Source organism: Carettochelys insculpta, chromosome 1 (assembly GCF_033958435.1).
Source record: "Carettochelys insculpta isolate YL-2023 chromosome 1, ASM3395843v1, whole genome shotgun sequence".
In the NCBI taxonomy this organism is placed as follows: Eukaryota; Metazoa; Chordata; order Testudines; family Carettochelyidae; genus Carettochelys; species Carettochelys insculpta.
The window spans coordinates 11,083,584-11,109,674 of NC_134137.1; the positions used below are offsets into that span (position 1 = coordinate 11,083,584).

General features: G+C 43.2%; 1 protein-coding gene across 6 annotated transcripts in view; it reads right to left on the reverse strand.

The window, feature by feature from the left end:
- The window catches only part of STIM1 (stromal interaction molecule 1), a 188,993-nt gene that overhangs the window by 66,992 nt on the left and 95,910 nt on the right, over positions 1-26,091 (reverse strand). For all 6 annotated transcript variants that reach the window (XM_075013850.1, XM_075013764.1, XM_075013681.1 and 3 more), the window contains 3 exons: positions 13,774-13,888; positions 6,094-6,205; positions 3,113-3,228 (listed from right to left, as the gene is read on the reverse strand). In XM_075013850.1, the coding sequence (XP_074869951.1) occupies positions 3,113-3,228; positions 6,094-6,205; positions 13,774-13,888 (343 nt within the window). The remainder of the gene's footprint in view (positions 1-3,112; positions 3,229-6,093; positions 6,206-13,773; positions 13,889-26,091) is intronic.

Genomic DNA, 26,091 nt, shown 5'->3' on the forward strand with positions numbered 1-26,091 from the left:
TCCCTCCCCTCCCTGCCCACCTAACATTCTCATGTGGCCCCAACCACTGCAGCATTAGGTCTTCAACGAGTGTTTTCCTTTTTCTTCCCTGCAGACTAGCAGCAAGCACTAGTTTCTCATCAGCCAAAAGAATGGAAGTGAGGCTGCCAAAGAGACAGCTTGAATGAAGAGGTGGGTTTTGCATGGAGCTCTGAGTGGGGTCAGACTATTCACCCTTAGTTCATCAGGCAGTAAGTTCCATCCTCTGTTCCACCTGCTAAGAGAGTGCTGACTCCTGAACCCACAAGTCTTGTCCTATTGGATGGCAGTTTCACACTGCCAAGGGGATGCAGCTGTCATGGGAGACCACCTTTATCTGACCGACTAAAACAAAACTTGGTATGTAATATCAATTCATCTGGATTCAGTACGTCCAGCAGCAACCAAACCCCTCTTCATAATTTAACTGGTAACTAAGCCCTTCCTGAAACACAGTTCATCACCAATATCTATGCAAAACCTGGGCGTTTTGCATTCCATCAGGAACTAGTTCTAGATAAACAGATCTCTGTAGAAAACCTGGAACATTCCATTAGTGAACCAGGTTTTACATGTTTATCAGCTGCTAATCATTTCCAAGTTATTGCCTCCATCCATTTACCTATGACAATCCCTAACCACAAGTTCTGTACCAGAGACACGCTGACCTTAGTCTATTCAAATATTGCCATCATCGCATTTATTAATGTTTGTACAGCAGTCTGAATGTAGAAAGGGTTCGGCATTACAATGCTATTATAGCCACTGTAGCAGAATGACAAGAAGTCCTGTGGCACCTTATAGACTAACAGATATATTGGAGCATAAGCTTTCGTGGGCAAAGATCCGCTGCATCAGATGCATGAGTTGGAGGGAGGGGTTTCCAGAGGGGTATTTAAAGAGTGGGGTCCCAGTAAGAGGGAGGGCCAGAGCTGACAAGGTCTATTCAGCAAGGTAGAAATGGCCCATTATCAGTAGTATGTATCAAAGAGGAAAAAAACACCTCAGATTGGACAGGGGGATGTAGGCCCATTGTCAGAGTCTAATGGGGAGATATTAACACCCAGGGCAGAGAAGCTGCTTTTGTAAGGGGCCAGCCAGTCCCAGTCTCGGTTTAATCCTTGGTTGATGGAATCCCACAAGTGAGGTAATGCTATTGCTTGCATTAATGGCTAAGATTAATATTACATTCACTTTGTATTTAAAGACACCTTTCATCAAACAATCTAAAAGCCCTTTGCAAACATTTATTCTCATAAGACTAATATGTTGTCAGTTATCATCTCCAGTGCAGAGAAGGGGAAGTGAGACACAGATTAAAAATTTCAAGCACACATCTTAAGTCCTTGGTTTCACTGGAAATTCAACCCAGGAATCCCTGTTTCCAGTCCTCTGCTCTAACCATTAGTCTGCAATGCCATAGACCCCTCAAAAATTTCAACCTTAGAACATTAACTCAGCACAGATTATGAAAACAGAATTATCTCAAAATAATATTTTTTAGCTTTTGGGAACAGAACTGGTAGTTCATTGCATAAGAGAACCCTATTGGATCAAATCAATCTGTTTAAACCAATCAGTATAAACTTCCCCCAGTAGGGAAACATGGCCACTTTATGGAGCAAACCTCTGCATGTCTGATTTCTGGGCAGGAAGGGCTTCTGCTTTGGCAATTCTCGTTGAAGAGGTGTCACAACACGATTGGAAAGAAAAGGTGGCTCATGTTAGTGTTTGGTCGAAGAGTGAGGCTTTACATCGTGCCCAGCTGGCCTAGGGTCATGGACTCCACAAAGAGAGGGGCAGAGAGAAAGCTCACACTAGGAAGTAAGAATAGACCAGGAAGCAAGAATGGACCAGGAAGCATCAACTTCTCCCTGGAAGGTACAAGAGGGGTAAATGAGGAAGACAACTAGCATATAATGGGTGAAGAAGAAGTAGAGCAAATGTAACCAGCATGGAGCATAAGTAGGTATGTAATGGAAGGGAGAAGATGAAAAGGGGGTAGCAGGGGGGGACTGTCCTTATTTTGGGTTTGTTCACTTTCCAGCAAAATGAGACTCTGGTCACCAGGGGCCTTTTCCAGGGGTATGTCTAAAGGTCAATGAAACACACGCAGCAAGCCTGTGTGAGCTAACTTGGGCTCCAGGGCTGTAAAACAGCCATGCAGATGTTTGCGCTCCGGCTGAAACCTGAGCTCTGGAACCCCAAGAGTGTGATTGGAGGGTGGGGGGCGTCACACAACTCAGGGGCCTCCACAGTGCCTGAATGTCTCTGCAGTTCTACAGCTCCCTCAGCCCCTCGAGCTCAAGTCAGCTACCACAGGCCAACTGAAGTGCTGAATTGCAGTGCAGAGGTGTCTGAGGTGTGACCCAGAAATCAATAACTAATGAGAAAGGGAAAATGAGTATAAAAATGCAAACAAAATGGAAGGGCACTGAGAAGGGAGTTTGCAAAAAGTACAGTGCACATCAGTGAGATCTGCTCTACATGTGTTCATTCAAACCTAATGGTTTACAACACAGATCCCCACTCACGCCGCTAGTTGGTATGGCATGGAAAAAACTCAGTTCCTAGTTTTCATGTAGTTTCAAACATCTTCTCAACTCATCTGCATTGCTGTTTTCCTCTTCCAATATCAGGCTGCTTTGCACCTGCCCTACTCATGTTGTACTGCTGTGACAACACAAGATTGCTCATGCAAGGACACATGGCAGCTCCATTCCAAAGCAGAGAAACCAAGAGATTCACACAGAGACCAGATGCAGGCCTATAATGTGGTCTGCACTGTTACTAAGAAGTGTCATCCACAGAGACTACAACTCCAGCATCTGTTGCTTCATTTCTGTTACAGCCAGTGTCCAATCTGATAAAAATGTGGGATTGCATAATGGCTCCTGTAGTCTTCAGGGCTGCACCTCCATATCTAATATGTTGGCAGCTCTATTCTGCTTCCATTTCATGTCAATCAAGCCATTAACAAGCTACCTAGGTGACCTCTGATTTCACCTATACTAGGTACATTCTGGATGGGGTCTTTGGATAGGCAGATTCCTTCCACCCTTCTCTAATGAACCAACTCTGAAGCATTACTCACAGAGAGGGGGCCCGAATAGCACTGTGTCCAAAGCTTTCAGCTGCAGCTTCTGTCTGTGGCTCCGATCGGTCATTTTCAGCACAGTTCCCATCATGGTGGCGTTGTTTATTGCTAACCTACAGGAAAGAAGGAGCAAGCAGTCACCTTCCAATCTGGAAATTGCAATGGCATATGAGTATCAGGAGCACAAATCGGACGAACAGGACCAAGGCACTGCCCTCTCAATTACACCAAGGCAAGTGGAAAACCCTTCAAGAGCTCAAAAGCTCAGCCTCTGAAGTAGGCTGGATATAGACCTACAACAACTTCCTTGGCAGTCAGGTGGGTATTAGCGCAAGACTCCAAAAGAGACAAGTGCCATTTTCTTTCAGTTAAACCTAGAACTCAAAGGCATTTTCCCCTACATCCACCTAAATCTACTTGACTATACTTAGCACTTCCACAACAAATCCCCTGGGCTCATCAGTATGTGTGAGCAGGGAAAAGCTTTGGTAGTCCCATCAGAATTATTCTTGGGGGGTTGGAATTATAACTGAGCTGGTTATTTGCTCCTTTTGTTGTCTCTTGCAACCAAGAATCTGACCCAGGGAAAAATCCCTGTGTTTTGCTTCACTTCACATAACACCAAGTCATTTACAATGCTTGCAAAGACAGTCTTTTTTGAATAATAAAAATGCTTGTTACCTCTATGGCGATATACCTGTCTCATAGAGCTGGAAGGGACCTTGAGAGATCATTGAGTCCAGTCCCCTGCCCTCTCAGCAGGGCCTATCACCATCCCCGACAGTTTATTTAAAAAAACACACACACACACACACACACACACACACACTTTGCCCCAGATCCCTAAATGTGCCCCCCTCAAGGACTGAGCTCACAACCTTGGGTTTAGCGGCCAATGCTCAAAAGACTGAACTATCCCTTCCGCCAGCCCTTTGCTAACAAGTAGTGACTGAGCCTTTGTGTCCTACAGTGGGCCTGGTAGCAGACAAGTTGCCATAGAGCTCACAACTCCCTGCATGGTTTTGTGGGGTGTTTTTTTTTTTAAAAAAAGTTTCCAAATCCTTAGGAAAAGGCAGTTGGGGGTGGGGGGTTCCCCCAGGGAAGAGCTCCCAAGTGATTTCTTTCCTGTAAAGGGAATTTGGTGCACTTGGTGGTGACAGCAGCTGACTGATTTCAGGAAAAACTGAAATCAGGAAAACATTTCTGTCTCTTGGAACTGCAGAGACCGGGTCTAGCAGTGTTTTACTAGGGTACCTAGAGGCCCCACAAAAGGGCAAGGCATAGGAACGTATGGATGGCCCGACTGGGTTAAACAAATGGTTCATCTAGCTCAGCATCCTGTCTTCTAAGAGTGGCCAAAGTCAGTTGCTTCAGAGGAATGAACACAACAGGCAATTACAAGTGATCCATCTGTCATCCACTCCCAGTTTCTAGCAAGCAAGGATGAAGGACACTTTATCATCCCCAGCCATCTTGGCTAATAACCACTTATGGACCAATTCTGCATTAACTAATCTACATCTTTTTTGAACACCGTTATAGTTTTGGCCTTCACAGCATCCCCAAGCAACAAGTTCTAGAGGTTGACTGTGCATTGTGAGAAAAAGTACTTTCTTTTGTTTGTTCTAAACCTACTACCTATTCATTTCATTTGGTGACATCTGGTTCTTCTGGAAAGGAGTAAATAACACTTCCAGATTTACTGTCTCCTCAGAAGTCAAGATTCTACAGACCCGTACCATTTATCCCTTTGGATCATCTTTTCCAAGCTGCAAAATCCCAGAATTTATAACATCTACTCCTACAGAAGCTGTTCCATAACCTTACATTATTTTTGTTGCCCCTTCTCTGTGTCTTTTTCCAATTCTAATTTGTCCTTTTTTTTTTTTTTTTTTTGCAAAAAAGTGACTAGAAAGGCATGTTGTATTCAGTATGTGGACATACTGTGGATTTACAGAATGATGCTATGATATTTTGTCTTGTCTATTTCCTAATAGTTTCTAACATTCTGTTAGCTTTTTTGACTGCTGCTGCACATTGACTGGATGTATTCAGGAAACTTTCTTGAGTGGCAACAGCTAGTTTAGATCCCATCAGTTTGTACAGTGAGGACTGTGTTTTCCAATGTACATTATTTTACATTAAACAACACTGAATTCCATGCATCGTTTTGTTGTCCAGTCATCCAGTGTTGTGGGACCCTTTTCTAATACTCCACAGCTTGGGTTGAACTTAACTTGCCTGAGAAATTTTGTATTGGCTGCAAGTTTTGCCACCTCCCCATCTGGCCACTTTTCCAGATTTCTTTGTGAATATGAACGACACCCCTGTTTCCTTCCCTGCATTCTGAAAACTGACCACATATTGCTACCCCTGCTTTTCTATCTTTTAACCAGTTACCGATCTAGGAATGGATGCTCCCTCTTATCACCACAGGCGACACCAGAAAGAGTCAGTCCCCCACAGACCTTACTCGCTGCATAGACAAATCAGACAAAGGGCAACAGAAAAGGAGGATTATCCACAATTTACAGATGGGAAACTGAGATAAGAGAGTCAGCAAGTTGCCCCATGTCACAGGTGGAGCCTGAGGGAGCCAGAAACCCAGATCTAATTTCACCTAATCCAGGCTTTAACCACTAGACCATACTCCCTGTGTAACGTAACCAGGTCCTTTTGGTTGCAGTAGAGAGAGATGAAATCTGGGATTCAGGTCAGTATTCCCCATGTAGCAGAGTATGAACTTTGCCCTGTCAGTTCTTCCCATCCCCAAACTCCGAGTGCAGAAGGCCAGTGAAAAAATGTACCCTGTAAGCCCTCAAAATAGGCTTTAAGTGGTATAGGCCTTGTGCTGGCCCCACAGCACTAGGGAGAATTTTACCCACCATTATTTAATCCCATTATTTTATTTTCTCTTTCTCTCTCTGTTTCACACATGCGCGCGCGCTCATAAGTGAGAAGATGTAATCGGCACTAACCTGGGCATTGAGTGACCACTGAGCTGCAGTTTCCTGAAGGTTTCTTCATACTGTGGCAGTTCCACATAGGTGATCAGCCACTGTACCACCTCATCAACTGTCCAGTTATACACTGTGAAGGAAGGGAAAAAACAGCAGCTGAATCCTTTTCCGTGGAGTTGAAATTTGGTCAACTGGCAGCACCCACACACACCCAACAACCCAAGACATAAGCTTCAGCTGATGTACCTTTCCCTTTCTCCTTCCGTAAAGACAAAAGCACAGGAGAGTTGTTATAGGGTAGCTGAGGCCTGTTGGAGATGAAGCCCAGTCCCCCTGGAGCAGAACAGGCAGCCCCACTCCAGCTACAAAAGGGGACTAAGACTACTAAAACCTGCTAGTCAGCAGGAAGAAGGACTGAGACAGGTTGAGCATGATGGGGAAAAACCACACTGGAGTGAAGCTAGTTCCCTGAAGCAAGAGGTAAGGGGTCCCAAGGAAGCAGCCCCGTGGTTGAAGCTAAGCAGACACCAGGGAAAGGGGCTGAAAACTGGGGCCAAGAACAGAATTAAGTCAGTTTTCTCTTTGGTTGATATCCATTAAAGAAATAACCCTTCTTGACAAACTGGGTGAGGCAGTGCATGCTTAGGAGTCAGGGAGAAGGTGAGCTTGGTGACAAGGGCTAAAATCCTTCATTGCTAGAAGGTTGCATGAATGTCTGAGTGCCACATTTCAAGGAAAGCGCTATAAGCTGTAACAGGAATGCTGGGATGCACCAGACAAGCCCACCACCCCGGAAACATGGAGCAAATCTGGCAGCCCTGCCCACCAGAGAAGCCGCCTTAAGTAACTAGAGGATGACCTGCAAACTGACCCTTCAGAAATACCCTATATTAACCAGTGGGAATTGGCTAGGCAACCTCATAGGTTTTTCCAGTCTGTAACATCTTCAGTGGTGTGATGGTTTTTCATACTCTGAGCTGGATAAAGACCCGGACAAGTCTACTGCAGAGACTTAGCACTGCCTAAGGGCATAAATGGGGGGCTTGATTCTACGTCACAATTACAGCTCATAGACAGAGAACAACCATGGCATCAGCAGTCTGACACAGCTCTTGGCAAAGACCCATGTTCAATTTCCTCACTCTGTGCATTACTGCACAACGCAGACACCTCAGCAGCCATGTCTATAACGTTACTGCCGCACTTGGAAGCTGACAGGCTCTCTAGAGACTGGATACAGAGCACTCAAGAGATAGATTAAAATGGTCCATGAAACTGATTTGCTGAAAGAAACACTGGCTCTCCTACAGTACTTTCTTCACCTCCTTCACATGCTTTGTTAGGCTTCTGGAGGGAAAAACTGTGTTGACAAGTTTAATTGCATTCATTTTGAGGGAGTTCAACTCAGGATACAGCTTGACAGCATAGTGGACAGTGGCCTATAAAGTGAGTTTTCTATCTTGCCTTTAATCTTGATTGTTCCTTAGCAGCTCTGCTAAAGCAGAAAGAAGGCGAGAGGGGTGTTGTTCTACAGTGATAGGTCTAGTGTCGGCTGCATTCATCCAGAGGTATTTAGATAAATCCCAAATAATTCCAATAGGAGACTACTTGAGGTCCAGTCATTGCTGTAATTGGCTATGACTATTGTACATTCCACTTAGTGTAAATATGTCTATCCAAGACTTCAAAAGAGATCGCTCACGTACAACGCTTTCAGATCTTTAACTGGCTACCACAGGCTAATTCACCTGTCGTCTAAAATGGCTCTATTACAGTGAAGTTAATAGAGTTGGGCTCACTAATGCCACCTGTAAGATATTCCCCAGCTCCCTAACTTTGAATGGATACATAAGAACGCAAGAGCATCTTCCACTTCCCTCAGAGGAACTGAATAACTCCAACAAGAGAGAAAGCCTGACAGGGTATAAAAGGAGCGATCAAGGAAGACAATGCCATTGCGGAGCGATTAAATGATTTCTTTGCTTCAGTCTTCACGGCTGAAGATGTTACAGAGGTTCCTAAATCTGAGCCAGCCTTTTTAGGTGACAAATCTGAGGAACTCACTCAGATTGAAGTGACATTAGAGGAGGTTTTGGAATTAATTGATAAGCTGAATAGTAACAAGTCTCCAGGACCAGACGGCATTCACCCAAGGGTTCTGAAAGAACTCAAATGTGAAATTGCGGAGTTATTAACTGTGGTTTGTAACCTATCCTTTAAATCCACTTTGGTACCAAATGACTGGAAGACGGCCAATATAACACCAATATTTAAAAAAGGCTCTAGAGGAGATCCTGGCAATTATAGACCGATAAGTTTAACATCAGTACCAGGCAAATTAGTAGAAACACTAGTAAAGAGTAAAATTGCAAGGCACACAGAAGAGCACGAATTGTTGGGCAAAAGTCAGCATGGTTTCTGCAGAGGGAAGTCGTGTCTAACTAATCTATTAGAATTCTTTGAAGGGGTTAATAAACATGCAGACAAGGGGCACCCAGTGGACATAATATACCTAGATTTCCAGAAAGCCTTTGACACGGTCCCACACCAAAGGCTTTCATGTAAATTAGGTGGTCATGGGATAGGAGGAAAGGTCCTTTCATGGATCGGGAATTGGTTAAAAGACAGAAAACAAAGGGTGGGAATAAATGGTAAATTTTCACAATGGAGGAGGGTAACTAGTGGTGTTCCCCAGGGGTCAGTCCTGGGACCGATCCTGTTCAACTTGTTCATCAATGATCTAGAAAATGAGGTAAGCAGTGAGGTGGCAAAGTTTGCAGATGACACCAAGTTGTTCAGGACAGTCAAAACCAAAAGGGATTGTGAAGAACTACAAAAAGATCTCAGCAAACTGAGTGATTGGGCAGCAAAATGGCAAATGAAATTTAATGTGGGTAAGTGTAAGGTAATGCATGTTGGAAAAAATAACCCAAATTACACGTACTACATGATGGGGTCAAATTTAGCTACGACAGATCAGGAAAGGGATCTTGGAGTTATAGTGGATAGTTCTCTGAAGACATCCACGCAGTGTGCAGCGGCAGTTAGTAAGGCAAATAGGATGTTAGGAATTATTAAAAAAGGGATCGATAATAAGACAAAAGATATCATACTTCCCCTATATAAAACTATGGTACGCCCACATCTCGAGTACTGCGTGCAGATGTGGTCTCCTCACCTCAAAAAAGATATATTGGCATTAGAAAAGGTTCAGAAAAGGGCGACTAAGATGATTAGGGGCTTGGAAAGGGTCCCATATGGGGAGAGGCTAGAGAGACTGGGACTTTTCAGTTTGGAAAAAAGGCGATTGAGGGGCGATATGATAGAGGTATATAAAATCATGAATGGTGTGGAGAAAGTGAATATAGAAAAATTATTTACCTTTTCCCATAATACAAGAACTAGGGGACACCAAATGAAATTGATGGGTAGTAGGTTCAAAACTAATAAAAGGAAATTTTTCTTCACACAGCGCACAGTCAACCTGTGGAACTCCTTGCCCGAGGAGGCTGTGAAGGCCAGGACTCTATTAGGGTTTAAAAAAGAGCTTGATAAATTTTTGCAGGTTAGGTCCATAAATGGCTATTAGCCAGGGATAAAGTATGGTGCCCTAGCCTTCAGAACAAGGGCAGGAGATGGATGGCAGGAGATAAATCACTTCATCATTGTCTTCTGTTCTCCTTCTCTGGGGCACCTGGCATTGGCCACCGTCGGCAGATGGGATGCTGGGCTCGATGGACCTTTGGTCTGACCCAGTATGGCCATTCTTATGTTCTTATGAGTTCCTTTGTCTGACAGAGGCTAGTGTCAAGTACAGGCAGCCAGAGGAATGGCATATAATTGTAATGTAATCTCACAGGACTGTCAGTGCAGAGATACAGAAGAGCACACACCAAGACAGCAAACCCCACCAATTTAAGAAAACCCTCCGCAGTATTAATTTAGATTAGATCTGATATGATGGGAGCCAGACTCTGGGCCATAAATCATTTCCTTTACATCCGGCAACTATCAAGCAGGAATACACCCCAGGGAATTAAAAATTAAAACCAGATCTTCAGACCTTGGTGTTAAATACCAAAGCCACCTAATCTCTCCCAGTGAGCATCCTGAGGGGCTGGAACGCATGCCAATGCCCACTTCAAACCGCCTGAGAAAATCAAGACAAAGTGTGATGCTAATTTGGATACCGGTTCTGCTAATAAAGAGGCAAGTACAAAACTATTGCAGATTTACAGCCTTCTTCCCTCCACCTGCTGCCTACAAGGCGAGGAACTGCAGCCTCCAACATCAAAAACTGCTAAAAATACTAAACTACTCAGAGGTCTGAATACAGACTGGGAGTCGCTAGCTCACTACAGAAAGTAATTTTCCCATTTTTGGACTTCTCACGTTTCCATCAACTGCTCAGTGTGGGCCACATCCACCCGACTGAATTGGCTTCGCTAGCACTGATCCTCCACGCAGTAATGTAATACTCCCATTTTCGCACCTGCACATACATCCCTGCCAAGTAGAAGTTTCCACTTCATGAATCGAATGAAGTGGGCCCCAGCTACGGATGTAAAATCCCACTGAATTGGTTAAGTGATTAAATGCAAGGTTTATTGCTTAATTGATTAAGCAGGTGGGAGAGGGATGGCTGGGCAGGCTACTCCACTTGGGCTGGAGTGGAGTGGTCCTCCTTCCGCGGACAGGGGCTGCTCCAGTTGTGCGCCAGGGACAGGGGCTGGTCCAGCCTGTTTGGAGCATCCTTGCCCGTGGCACTGCCGCAGGTGGGTGGGTGGGGGAAACACTCCATCATTGGCAGCACAGCCCCCATCCACAAGAGCCCCAGGTGTGCCTCAGGATGGGGGCGCTCTAGCCAGGCTGGAGCAGTCCTGGTCCTGGCACGCTGCAGGCAGGAGTGCTCCAGATGGGCCAGAGCAGTCCCAGTCCAAAGCAGGGAAAACACTCCATCCCATTGGGGCTGAAGTGGTCACCCCAGCCGCCTCTCCCCCTCCCCACCGTGGGTGTGGCTACTCTGACCAGGCCAGTTACATTTTAACTTCCTAGTTCCAGCCCAAGAAAGTTTATGCCCACATAAATGTGGACTCCTTGTTTTCTTTTTTGCTAAAAATACTAAGTCATTCTTACTTTTAGCAGAAAGTAGATCCCCACTCTTGGGCCCATGCCCAGCCAAATTCTTATTACTCCAAATTCTGTGCTATTAAGCCCCCTCACCAGGGAGCCTGGCAAATACCTAACTGACTGTTAATGCTGCTCTCAGCCAGCTGGAGCTTTTTTACTTCAGCAAAGACTGCTACCCTCTGATGGTTGCTGGACTGCCAGTTCTGCTCTGTTTCGGAGATATTTTTAGTTCTTCACATCTAAGTCCACCTAACTGTTGATCAACTGCTTAGAACAGTGTCCATTGGGTATGTTTACATGAATTCGAACCCTGGTTTCCTGAGAAGCTGCCTGTTTTAGTCTTTCCTTTTGACATCATGTTCCTTCTTTGTTTTCTTAGAGGAACTTAGCAACAGCTCAAAGTGAACAATGCTTTGAGAGAATAAAGTTCAAGCAGAATAATTCCAGTTCATCACTAACAGCTGGAGAGAGACTCTTTATTTCTGGTGACTGTGTAACAAGCAAAAAGAACAGTTTGATTTTTCAGACCTTAGAAGAATCTGCAGAGATAGCAGTTAGAAAAATCACTCGCGTTGTACACTGGACAAATCTGCTCTGAGTGGCAAGTCAACAAGAGATTCCTACCAGACATTTCAAAGCCATCTTTCGGATGAGAACTCCAGTAAGAAAGCACAGCTTCCACAATGGCTATACTAAGCTCAAAGGAAGTTCATGCTCAGAGGGAGCAGCCTGAGAATGAGAATAACCTTGGAAACAAATCATTTATCATATTATTAGCAAGATGAGGCATGATTCATCCGGAAAGATGAAACAACAATGCCCAATTCAGCAAGGAAAAAAATCAAGTAACACAAACATTTTAAGGAAATGCTACATAAAATGTGTTTCAGGAAAAGAAAGAAATCAAAACAGAGTAATGGATTATGAGAGTATTGAAGGATGTTCCAGCACTTAAGAGCATCTGGGTTTAAAATGACATTCAGATACACTCAGGCAAATCCATTTGTAAATGAAACAAGAGAATAAATATTTCTAATGTGAGGCTTTCCTCGAATGCACAAAAGCTAAAGTGCCCCATAACATCTCTCTGATTTTTCAAGTGCTTTGGACAAGATGTTTTAAACATATTGGCCACCCTCATGTATGGAAGCATAAAACCAACAGCACAGTGAACCAACACATTCACGTTTTTTGTTTTGTTTTAAATACCCCTTCATCTATTCTTCTCTCAACAACTTTCCCCAAAAAAGTTTCCCATTAGTTGTAATTTTGAGCCTAGAAAAGCAATTCTAGATTCATGCATGTCACTGCTTCCATTTCCAGTACCACAGACATACGTAAGAGGTTGACGGCTTATTAAGTTTTCCCTCAGAGAGCATAAGGGATTATTAAACTAGTCCATTGTTCTCAAATTGCAGAATATAGAAACATGTCAATACAGCACTCGGAGAACACAGATGCTCCCTGCCCCAAAGAAGTTTTCTAAATGAGACAAGCCAAATATGAAGGAAACAGGATAACGATGAGAAGCTGTAAGATTTGGAGGTTGTCAATAAAGTGATCAGATGACCGCTTGAAAAATGTATTTTAATGAGTTTATGAAACTGCCCGGTGGGTGGCTTTCAATAAGGGACTTAAAGGCAGGGAGGAGAGGATAGATTGTTGAGAAGGTTGTTCCAGGTGCTGAGGGCAAAAAGATAGATGGGTGTGAATGCATTAAGGGAGGAGGACTGGGAGGAGCATGTGTGTGCCAGATTATACTCTTTGTCAAGGCACATACGGAAATTAAAAATGGAGATTTTAAATTCAACAAATAAACAAGATACAATCAGTAGAATGATCCCATGTTTAAATATTACTTTCCACTTATTCTACTTGCGCCCACATGTTCGTTGCTGAGGTAATGAAGATTTTTGCATGTATTATATAGCTCGCCGGAAACTGGAATTCTCATTCTGTAAGAAGTTCCAAACTTCTTGTGGTGGGGGGAGGTGGAGGGAAGAGGGAGAGAGAGAGACACACACACACAAATACTGCCAACTGGATTACTGTCAGGCTACCTTAAAAGACCACTCCAAAGTTTCAGCTAGCATAGAAACAGGTTTTGGGAACATACAATACCTACTTGTTTTCCAGAAGTTGCACCAGTTTCCTACTTAGTTCTGTGACTGCACGCTCTCCAGGGTACACTTCCAGTGGTTGTTCAGTCTAATTTGAAACTGTCTCAAGCAATGGGGCTCAAAGCACTACTTTTAGAAAACAATTTCACAGTCTAGCAGTCCTCACATTAGATGATTTCTGAGGGGTTCTTCTCAAGGGACTATTAACTGCCATGTTACTGATATGGCTGCTGCTAAGGTGCTGAATGCACCTGTAGTGCTGTTCTCCATATCCACTCAATTTTCTGCTTCAGTAGGCAACTCTACATATTTTATTTGGGATCTTCTTATGCCTCCAGAAAACTAAGTCCATGGAAAAATATCAGAAGAGGCTGGAATCAACCATATTTTTTCCGCTGAAAATACAAATCAAATGGATGCATCAGCATTCAGATATGGGAATTTTTACCTTCAGATGTTTTCCATGACTTCCAGAGATCTTCCACACTGATGAGTTTATCCTCTCCATGGAAGGTGCTGTGTTTGACTGTTGGGTCGTGATAATTTAAGTCTTCCCTCAGGAACTAGGAAAAGAATACAAAGTGACAATTCATCAATCTGTAGATTTCTAATGACTGTTCTGATCATTTAATCAGATACTCTGCACAACACAAACCGCAGAGATTCACCCAGTAATTTTCGCAACAAACGCATAACTTCCAAAAAGGGCTGTGGAATCCACACTGTTTACATTTTTTTAAGAGCAAGTTGAACAAAAACTTGCCAGGGATAGTCTAAGCAAAACCGGTCCTACCCTAGCACATGGATGTGGACTTGATGACCTGTCCAGGTCCCTTCCAGCTCTACATTTCAAGGATTCCATTATTCTGTTTACGTAATTTTACCTCTGTTAGAAAAATATCCTGTCTTGATTTAAAGACTTCATCGAATGGAGAATCCAGATGTCCCTTTATAAGTTGTTCCAATGGATAGCTCCCCTCACTGTTAAAATTTTATACCTTATTTCTAGTCTGGATTTGTCAAGCAGCTGCAAAACCAAGGTCAGCTTCCAGACTGCTGCATCAGGCAGCACAATATGTGAAGGTGGTAAGCAGCCCTCAGCAGGGAAAGAACAGGTTGTGAACTATTTAGAAAAGCTAGACATACATGAATCCATGGGATCTTATGCATTCAAAGGTGCTCAGGGAGGTGGCAGATGTGATTACCTAGCCACTGGCTATTATCTTTGAAAACTTGTGGTGATAGGGGGAGGTCCCAGAGGATTGGAAAAAAGGAAAATGTAGCGCCCATCTTTAAAAAAAGGAAGAAGGAGAATCTGGGCAGCTACAGACCTTTCAGCCTCATCTCAATCCCTGTAAAACCCATGGACGGAAGCCTCAAGGAATCCATTTGGAAGTGCTTGGGAGCAAGGAAAAGTGATCAGGAGTAGTCAACATGGATTCACCAAAAGCACGTCATGCCTGGCCAATCTGATTGCCTTCTGTGATGAAGTAACTGACTCTGTGGATATGGGGAAGGTGGTGGATGTGATATACCTGGACTTCAGCAAAACTTTTGATATGGTCTCTCACAGTATTCTTGTCAGTAAGTTAAAGAAATATGGATTGGATAAATGGACTGGAAGGTGGACAGAAAGCTGGTTAGATCGTCAGGTTAACTGGCTGGCAATCAGCACCAAGTGGAGTCCCCCAAGAGTCAGTCCCAGGGCCAGTTTTGTTCAACGTTTTCATTAAGGACCTGAATCAGAGGATGGATTGCACCCTCAGCAAGTTCGCGGATGACACTAAGCTAGCAGGAGAGGTTGATATGCTGGAGGGTAGGGATAAGGGCCAGAATGACCTAGACAATTTGGAAGGTTGGGCCAAGTGAAATCTGATGAGAAGTGCGCTTAGGACAAAAGAATCCCAAACATTACTACACATTCTAAAATCAAAGTCATCCAAAGGGGATGCTCTCTTCATCACTGGAGGTCACACGGTAGAGTGCCATCCTCTCCTCAACAGCCGTGCCAGAAGCAAACTCGTGTTAGGTACTGATGAAAGCTGGAGGTTGGCTCTGCCAAACTCCGTCCTTAAAAACTTCTTTTTGTCACTGACATCAGCAGATACAATTCTGACTTCACCCAGGGAGTAATATCTTAGTGTTTCTCACACTGGGCCACAGGCCAACTTTGGAAAAGCTGTTAGAGGGCCTGCATTGCTTTGTTTATAAAAAGGATCTGTAGCCACACAGCCTCCTGGCTCCCATTGGCCCTGGCCACCCTCCCCGTGGCTGGAAATGATGAACCAGAGTCAATGGGAGCTGCAAGGCTCCATAGCTACAGACCCATTAGGCAAACAAAGAGGCATGGGCCCCCAATGGCTTTCTTGAAGTAGGCCAGAGGCCCACTTAGAAAAACATTGATTTGTATGTCTGAAAATTCTGTTCTTTACCAGTGACAGACTTACAGGCCTATATTGCCGGAATTGCCACAGGAATATATTTTAGCTAATGTGACGCCAGGTTTTTTTTTTTTTTTATCTCCTGCCATCTGGTACAGGAGTGGATTTAAGTGAGAGGTTAAATACCAAACCTTGTACTTCTCCAATCTCATATCTGAGTTTCTTCAGAACTCTGGTGAATACCATTCTGGTTCTGGTGTCTACTGACACCTCAATCCGGGACAGTTCCTCAGTTTTGCCACCACTCCCTCCCCCCACATACACACACAGAGCTCAGGTGTGATAACCACCCTCACATCCTCTGTAATGAAAACAGATGCAAAGAATACATTTAGCTTTTCTACAATAGCCTTATTTTCTTTGAGAACTCCCCTGAGGATCCTCCCGTTAGCACCTGAATTGTCCAGTGGTCTCACTGATTGTTTGGCAGTTTTTCTGCTTTTTAAAAATTTTTGCTGCTAGTTTTTGAATCTTTTGACAGTTGCTATTCAATTTTTTGTTTTTTTAGACTGCCTGAGTATACCTTTACATTTGACTTGTCAGAGTTGCTCCTTTCTATTTTCCTCAGTAGGATCTTACTTCCAAATTTTAAAATATTCCCTTTTGCCTCTTCCTGCTTCTCTTACTTTGTTATTTAGCCATGGTGACATTTATTATGCTTTTTTTTAATTTGTGATATATATTTAAGTTAAGCCTCTATGATGGTGATTTCAAAAAGATTCCATGCAGTTTGCCAACATTTTATTTTGTGACAGTCCTTTTTAATTTCCATTGAACTAACATCCTAACTTTTGTGCAGTTCCTTTTTCTGAAGTTAAAGGCTACTGCAAGGGGCTTCTTGGTATTTCTCCCACCCACCCAAAGGATGTTAAATTTAGTTGTATTAGGGTTGCTATTACCAAGCAGTTCATCTACATTCACCTCTTGAATCAAATTCTGTGCTCCACTTGGGAAGAAATCAAGAATTGCCTGTCTCCTTAGGGATTCCAAGATTAGATGTTCCATGAGAAGGCACATCATTAATGGTCTTTAAATACTATCTCTGCAGTCCATCATGAGGTGACACATGCGTTCAGTATGGAGATAGTTACCTACTAGGGAGATACACCTGCTATCTCATAAAATTGGAAGGGACCTTCAGAGGTCGTTGAGTCCAGTCCCCTGCCCTCTCGGCAGGACTTATAACCATCCCTAGCAGATTTTTTTTTTTAAATCTGTTTGCCCTGAAACGCCCCCTCAAGGATTGAACTCACAACCCTGGGTTTAGCAGGCCACAAAATCTGTTTTAATTTGTAAGGGGGTGGGGGGGGGTCATAGCCAAAGGCTTCCTTTATGAAAGTGGTGACCAATTCAAAAAGCTTGAGAAACACAGCTATACAGACTCCTCCTTTCCCAAAAAGATACCCTAGTTTCTAATAAACCTAAATCTCTTCTCCCTACAGCAATGTCTCATCCAAACACTGAGAACCTCAGTTCTACCTCTCCCTGGGCATTGATCTGGAAGCATTTCACAGAATGCTACATGGAGGTCCTGAACTTCCATGTCTTATCTAGCAGCCTAAATTTGGCCTTCAGGACTTCTCCCCTGCCTTATATTTGCAGCCAACCGAAACTTGTATAAAGACATGTGATTTGAGGCAGATTAATGTTATTTCATTACTCTGCACCCTTACAGCAGAGTGCAGGACTCCTGGGGGTGATAATCCATGCAGGCAATTTCACAAAGGAGGAAAAAAAGATTCCTGTGAAGGTTATTAAGACCAATGTTTGAATCACAAAAGTTGCTTTCAGAAGCTGTACATTTATGAAGGTACAAGTAAAAGAAGGAGTATTGTTCAGGTTAAACAGCAGACTGAAAAGTCTATTTACACATGCAAAATGGAAGTTAAGTATTCTATTGCATGTAAAATTAAGCAAGTAAAATCCTTCTTTATCAGGAACTCTAAAGGACTTACATTACTGCATTTTAAAATATATAGGGTGCTTATGCAACACTTATGTCTTGCAATAGTCTTAAAATTCATTTTTTTGCTCTGAGCAGCTCTGCCGAATACCAGTGAAACGACCATAAAAAGATTGAAAAAAAAAATCTGACCACCACACACTGTGACGTCAGTTCTGCCCTTCAGTATTCTCAGCAGTATTCATTCATGCTTCATTATGATTATACATGTAACTATACACTCTGCCATCACTCCCAGTTGATGGAGAATAACTAAGTTTGTAAATAGGTGAGTCAAATAAGGGAGCAAAGCAAAATATGCAAACTTGTCTATTCTCCCCTTCTTTGGTTTGTGACCTATATGGGGTACGCTGCAATGTCATCTGGAGTTAGGGGACGACTGGCTGCTAGGAGTGCCTGTGAACACCCACTGGGATGCAGGGGATCAGCTGTTGCTCTATATATTTAGCACAGGGAGCACAGAAAGGAAAAGTGATCTCCCAGCTCTCTTTAAGCAGAACTCCACCAAAGCAGACTTCCAAGGACTCTCGGAAGAGGACAGTGTTTCATGGGATTTTCAGCTTCTCTCATGGAAGAAGAGAGCTGCACTGGCTGATGCTGTAAGACTCCCAGTTCCTCTGACAGTCTGTTTAGGTGACCATTAGTGATCTGCACAAAAGGAAGAGACAATACACCATTTCCCACTGCCTCTTTCAGACCAACTAACTGCTTTGACACATTCAAGCCACTTAAATTATAAAGACTGGTGGTAAATGGTGTTTGCCATTTTAACACTTGAGTGTTAAAATTAGGTTTTCCTTTCCACACCTGTTGGCAGAAAAGCTCAGCAAGTGCACAGGATTCAGAGTACGTTGCTTTCACATTACAGAACATAAAGAGATTTCAGCTGAGGCAGGTTTGGTTACTTCACAGACAAATATGCATCCTCCTTAACTAACACATTTGATTCCTGTCAGTACTGCATAATACAATGCACTACTTATTACCAACAGCATCAACTTATTGTTCTGAAGCACACAGTTTTAACCACCAGGACCCACACCCAAGGGCAGTATATTGTAACAAACACCATGGGTTGTAAATGGTGGCATGGCAAACTTACAATATAACATAGCCAGCAAATGCCTCTAAAGCAATATGAATGCCAAAGATGACCCCAAGTATAGATAATACAATTGCATGATGGACGGTATTAGCATTACAGGAAATGGAAAGCATAAGTGGAAGGGAACACTGCTGGGCATAGCAGCCAAAAGCCACTCTCCTTTGTTATACTTTGTTTTAACAGCACTTGGGGGTCAAACATAACTGGAAAGAGAATTCTGAAACAGAGCAAGAGCTGTCAAAGGTCTAACCCTCTAAGAGACGCACAATCTGCACAAGTGAAAAGGAACAGGAGACTGGGAACTTGACTAACACTGTGCAAGGGAAGCATTTACATCAAGGGATGCAAAGGTTCCCGAAAAACAGCTATACTGCATCAGCCCAATGGTCCACCACGCCCGGGGCGAGCAAACTTTTACACTGAGACCCACTTTCCATCACTGCAATTAGCAGGGTCCTCCAACCTGTCTAATGCCATCCAAACCAATGAAATGTGAAAAGATAAAAAATAACCCTTTCCGCACATGTAAGAAAATGAGTATGTACAATGTAAAACTTTACTAAATGGCATATAACTGTGAATACTCACAGTAGAAACAGTAACAAACTTCAACATTGTTCATAAGATGTATGAGCCTGAGACCCAGGAGACAATTGTGCTGTGCCTCTCCCCTTACAAAATGTCATGCCCCCTCAAGGGGGTCCACCCCCCTACTTTGCTCACCCCTATTTAGCCCACTATCCTGTCTTCCAACCGTGGCCAATGCCAGCTGCTTCTGATGGAAGGAACAGAGCAGGCAACCAGCAAGTGACCCCATCCTCTGTTGTCAAACCCTAAATGCATAATTATAAATCATTTTAATCCTCCTCCTGAAAAACCCTGTGAAAGACTCACCTCCTTCTCTACAAGGCAGTGGACTGTTTTTGTGCATCGTGGATCAGATACAGATACCAATTGTGTGCTCATGCAGGGCTCTACAAACCGTGGCTGCCAATATTCTTTGGTCACTATAGACCTAGAACTTAAATAGGAAAGGCACCCTGCAGACTAAAATGTGTTCAATTAAGTCATAAGACATAGTTGTCCTTAAAGAGAACTTGGAACCACCTTTGACTTAATATGAAGATCACAAATAGGTTGCTAATTAGAAGGGTTTTCCCACAAGAGCCAGGGCGCACACTCTCTCTTTTAACACTCTCTCTTTTAATTGGGGTCAATTCTATCATCATAAAACTTGATGAAAATTAATCTTTATAAAAGAAAAAAGTTATGGTGGTTCAAAAAGTTTGAGGTTGATAGACATATTTTCACTAGTCTTAAAACTAAAGGGTTTGTTTTTTTTTTAAACTCAGACCTTACTTTAGGGGGGAAAAAAGTGTCAATTACATTCACCATCAAGATGGCTTTCATATAGATAAAATCCCAGTTTCTCACACGAGCAAAAATTTACTCACTAAAAAGCCAGAATACTGGGTTTCATTTGCACTCAGGAACACGCAGACATCACAACTGCCCCATTCCTGCATGTTTGAAATCCCGCCTGCTCATGAGTACAGAGCAAGCAGAGCAAAGGGATAACTATACGGGCCACAGAAAGGTGGCAAAAAGAACTTCAGGCCAGCTGGCCTTTCAGAAGCTCTGCTGAAGATACATGAATTTTCACTAAGAGGCAAAGTGACCACACTTAACCTTCAAAATCCCCCTGACTTTCTCATTAGTTCAAGAAAGATAAAAGGCTGCTTCTATGAAAGATTCCAAGATTCCAAGGCTGCTTCTATGAAAAAAGCATCTGACCCAGAACTAAGACCTTTTCTGTTACGCACGTATAAACTCATTTTCAACAGATGCTGGGAAGCACAACAGCAAGCCAGGTTATATCTCTTAAAGCAAAAAGAGTTGCATCCATGAGTCTTAGAGCTCAGGTCAACTAACTGGAGCTCACAGGGATTGTGCTGTGGGATTAAAAGTCACAATGTAAATGTCTGGACTCAGGCTGTAGCCTGGGCTTTGAGATCTTCCCACCTGAACTGGTTTCAGCACCCAGACGCCAGCCTGAGATCAAAGGTCTATATTACTTCGTATTACTGCTGCAATAAAAGCCCTGTGAACCTGAGTCAGCTGACCTGGGCGTCGAGACTTGCTGTGGCGGGGGAAGAAGGGAGGTAGTTTCTCTGCCATGTATAGACACATCCCTAGAGAACACCTCTTGGCCTACATTACCATGTTTACTTTAACACTTTAGAGAAAATAGCTCCTGATCCCTTTGATGTCACTGGCAACCATTAAACTGGAGGGCTGGGGAGTCCATATTCCCTCACATGTGGGCTACTGACAGTTCTTCCACCTTTCTATCCACAACAGTCCAGTGGGTATCTCAGGCCAAGCCTTTGGTCCTGGTATCAATTGCAGGCACAAACAACAATGGCATTGTCTGAAGGGCCTATTTCCTCAGCTGCTTTCTACATAAATGGTGGGACATTCTACTGTTATTCTTAGGATAATCTCATGTCTGAGAGCAACTGTTACTCTATTTAATCTGAAGATTAAATACAGGTTGAACCACTCTAGGCTGGTACCCTCAGGACCTGACTAGCGCCAAATGAGAGAATTTGACAGACCACAGGAGATCAATATTGTCAAGCAGCATTACCAACATTTCCACTGCTTACTGGGTCTTACAAGGCAGATGGAGTAAACTACAGCTAAACAACAGCCCAGAACACTCAGAGCTAGCACTGGTGGCTGTAAACAAACTTTATGGGAACACAGGAAACTTGGCTACACCCATGATAAGTAGTTGTCCGGTTAACCAAAATCATGATGGCTTACGGATGTTGCCAGACAAATGAGTTCTGGTCTAGACAGGTTCAACCTATGTAAAACATAGTCATACAGGTCCATGTTTGTGAGCATTTATAGTCATTCAAATAGTTGTCCCAGGAGCTCGATGCCAGCCACCAATGAAGAAAAGTTTTAAATACATGACAGAATACAGAGGATCTTATAGCCTTGAAAGATAGAGAAAAAGGATTCAACAGGCCAGTCTAGTTCCATGTGTCCAGGCAGACTAGCACCAATTACACAATTTGGAAATTCTTTACACAAAAGCAAGTTCCTGATGCAGATTCCCATGTCTTCCTCTCCACTGGCGATGAAATACATTTTCTAGTGAAGTGTTGCATGGCATTGTGAAACCTGAAATCACGTCAACTAGAGATGTTTGACTCTGCCAATAAGCAAACAGATGAAAATTCATTTCCTGCAGCTGCAAAAGGACAATACTGCACATACCTACAGATCAAAATAGTTACACACGAATATTTGCATAAAACAATACTTACACATAAAATGGAAACAATGCAAGCTAGTCTAAAGGTGGAACCAACAAGCAAAAACAGATTCTGAGAGCAAATGCAAATTCAAAACCTTGATAACTTTATATACACTGGATGGAAAAGGAAAAAATATTAATGTTAAGTTTTTCTGCTTTTTCAAACTTGACTCAGAAGATGGTCACAGGAGGTAGCACACCAGTTCTGGAAAGAAGTATGTCAACCAAAGGGAAGTCAGAGAAAAACAAAACAGTGAAGGGAACAACTTGAAAGGAAAGATTAAAAGGTGTGAAATACCACAGCTGATGACTGAACAGGAGGAGTTCAGCATTCACTGTAAGACTTGCACACATCACCTTCCAAGACTCACATGAGTATTTATGCTACAATTCCCACGCTTGCTACGCTTGGGTCCTGAGTACCGGAGATGCTGTTCTCGTTCTACGCTCTACTTCCCCGGATGAGATCAGCTGGGGCTACCTGACATGAGATTTGCAAGTTTGGGAGGAGTCATTCCCAGCAAAAGGGGCTTACCCCACCCTGACTAAGCCTGTGTTTGTTCCCCAGCTGGGCACATTGCAAAGTGCATCTATTTACACAGGCTTTGTCAAAGGAAAGAGGAAGAGCAGGAGCCATAATATGCTTCCCTGCCTGCACTTAAAAAAATGGTGAGTCCCAGATTCCTTTGCCAGAAACTGACTGCTGCATGCATGCTAAAAATCTGGCATCTCATGTTACAAATAACTATCTTTCAGAGAGTCTGCTCTACAAACCACCATGTCAGAGCTGCCTGTCTCTGGCAGAGGAAAGCATGGGGTAAAACCTCTCTCAAAGCTTCAGACCTACAAGAGATTTTTTAAAAAAATACATTGACGTGGCTCTGCATTACAAAGGCTGAGGGCATGTCTACACTAGACCTGAAAGCTGATTTTAGATATGCAATTCCAGCCACAATTATTGCGTAGCTGGGACTGACATATCTAAGATCAATTTATCGGTCTGTCCACACACAGGAAGGTCAATGGAAGAAACTCTCCCATTGACCTCCCTTTCTCCTCATGCAAATCAGGAGTACCAGGATCGATTGTCAAGCCCTGATGGTTCAATTTAGTGCATCCCCACTAGACATGCTAATTTCAACCCTGGGAGATGGACCCTGAATGGACTGAGCTTCCTGTAAGTATAGAGGTATCCCAACTTTCCTCTGTTCCAGCTGTTAGACCATCATCTTCTTGACCTATGAAAGGCCAAAAGCCTGTGAATCCTGGCAATAGGCAGGGAGATAACCCAAGAAGATAGACAAACTAATCCTGCACCGAGAGCAGCCCTTGGCACAAATGATAGTTAAGAGGAATATTTAGGCATATTTCCAAAAGCTGCCACAAGAAGCAAGAATGTACAACTGAGCCTCAAATCGAGAACTGACTCCATGTCTCTGCTGGCCTGTGTTGTTCTCCTCCTTCATCAAACCATAGAAAACATGATAACAAATACAAATTCTTTACAGTAGGGCTGCTGAGACTGTGACTGCCCTACAGCTGAGCAGAACAGATGGCAAATTGAAGGAAGACGGATTAGTGGACTAGAGAATGCTGTAATCTCTCATTTTTCAACTGAGATTTAATTCCCAGCCATTGTAGGTGGGCAACCCAATGAAAATCTGCCATTTCAACTGGCTGAAACAAAAAGCTTTTATCATTTCCAAGTGAAAAATCAATGTTTATCCCCCTCCAAGAATATGCCTAATAAAAAGGAAATATTCTCCTCTGTACGTTGGAGAGTGTGTTATTTTTTCCTACATATTTATTTTCTAACAGCCACAATGACCCGTTTCAAGAAGGTTGTGGCAGTACTGCAAAATTCCTAGGTACAAGCATTCCATGGAAGACATGACTCCTGCCCCAAAGAAGCTTTCAAACTAAATAACAGAATGAGGGTCGGGGGGAGATAGGTCACTGAACAGTTTCCAGGGCACAGGGATGGGGAGATAACGACAGGGAACTTCAAAAAGAGAGCACAGTTACCATTGAGGGCTAGTGTGCAGCATAACAGAAAGAAAGGAAATTTATCTACCTAAAGTTGTTTGTGTGTTTTCTATCATGCTTACATTAATTAACTGTATTAACTGGCAAATTCCCTTTAGGTATCATAGCAAAGCGGGTCTTTAACAGGGATCCATAGTGGGAAACAACCTTGAAGATTAGCTCTGGGACATCAGTCACAGTGTTAAGTGTAGTAACGGAAGAAACCACAAAGTCAGCTGTGCAAGAAAAGAGGCAACAAGACTGGTGTAAGTGAAGGAGTGGAAACAGCAGCATGCAACACGGCACCAGGGGTCACCGAAGCCTGGAAGCCAGATTTAGGGAAAGCCCCAAAGGCGAGGAGAAGTAGTTTTTGACAGACTGGAGAGAGAAGCCAGTAGAGGACTCACAGAGGGAGGGTGATATAGTCAGGTCAAAGGGTAAGGAATATGATCTTAGCTGCATTTTGAACATACTAGAATCAGTGATGCATACTAAAGACAAGAGAGGAAGAGGACCTGGAGGACATATGTAGTTGTCTGAATAGAAAGAAAAGTTTGGATATTTAAAGTGATTTAAATTAGATGGTAGTAACTTCAATATGTGACCAACCCAAGAGACGGGAAGGCTCAGAAAACCATCCAGAACTGAGTACACCAGGAGTGCAATAACATTAATTATTTGTACTATAGTAGCATGTAGAAGGCAGAGAAAAGTTACAATACAAAAACACACACAAGACAGATTATTTCTTCAGATCCTGCTCCTCAACCATGCGAACTAATCTGTAGATTAGCAATACTTTATATAGGGCTCACACAACATTATTTAGTACATTTGAAATGTCATACAAAACCTATTAACTAAACCTAAACTCTTCCAACATGACTCCTGTCACCATTTTGCACACAGGGTGTAATAAGAGAACATATAAGCTGGGAGGGCAGAGGCAGGCTCTGAACTGACACTGTTTCATGCTTTGGACTGAAAGTCCTTTATGGTAAATATTTTTAAAAGGAAAAGAGGCTTCATTATTATGGGCTTCTGTGACTCTTGGATTTACTGTGCGGGCTCAAGAGAGCATTTAAATTCCCCGTGCCTCCATTTCCTTTTCTGCAAAACATGGATCATACTCCCTCAATAGACCAGGGGCTGCATGCAGCTGGCGGTGGTGTAGGATTTATTCCAAATAGGGAGCTTTCAGCAAGCAGACCACTATATAAGTGCTAATGTTGCAGTAAATAGACCAAACAAGTCACAGCAGAAAAAACAAAGTCTTCACTTCGCAACTCAGAAATTGCAAATTACACTTGTGTAATTTATTTTAAAAGGCCCCATCTGTCCCATTTAAAACCCCGACTCCCTTCCAAAGTACTTTGAGGGTGACAACAGGTGCACAGAGCTCAACTCTGCTGTACTGCCTTGAGGAAGTGGCAGGATCTAGGGCAGCAATGGATAACCTAGGCTAGTGAGTGGACTGTGTGAGTAGCCCTCCTTCATTGCAATGAATCACAAGAATGTTGTAACCAACAGCATCTCTCAGGACAGGGTAGTTTGGCTATCTATGCTTATGTACAAGTTGTGCTGATTTAATAGTAGCAGAGTTTGGACTCGGTGCAGAGGGAGCACACGGCTTTTACAGTCAATGTTGTACGCAGTAGTCAGCATGCAACTCCCTTCACATGCCTTTGCTTCACGTGCCTGTCACTTTTGTAATACTGGTATGAAAAAATGACAGGGACAGAAAACAGCAGAATCTGTCAACCCTGTGTACGAGCAACAGCAAACAAAGTGACTTGCAGGCTGCACACAGAACCCTGATGGCCTGCAAGTTGCCCTCGGGCCGCAGGCTGCCCACCACTGATCTAATGGCTAGTGCTTGTACCAGGCTGGGGAAGAGAGAG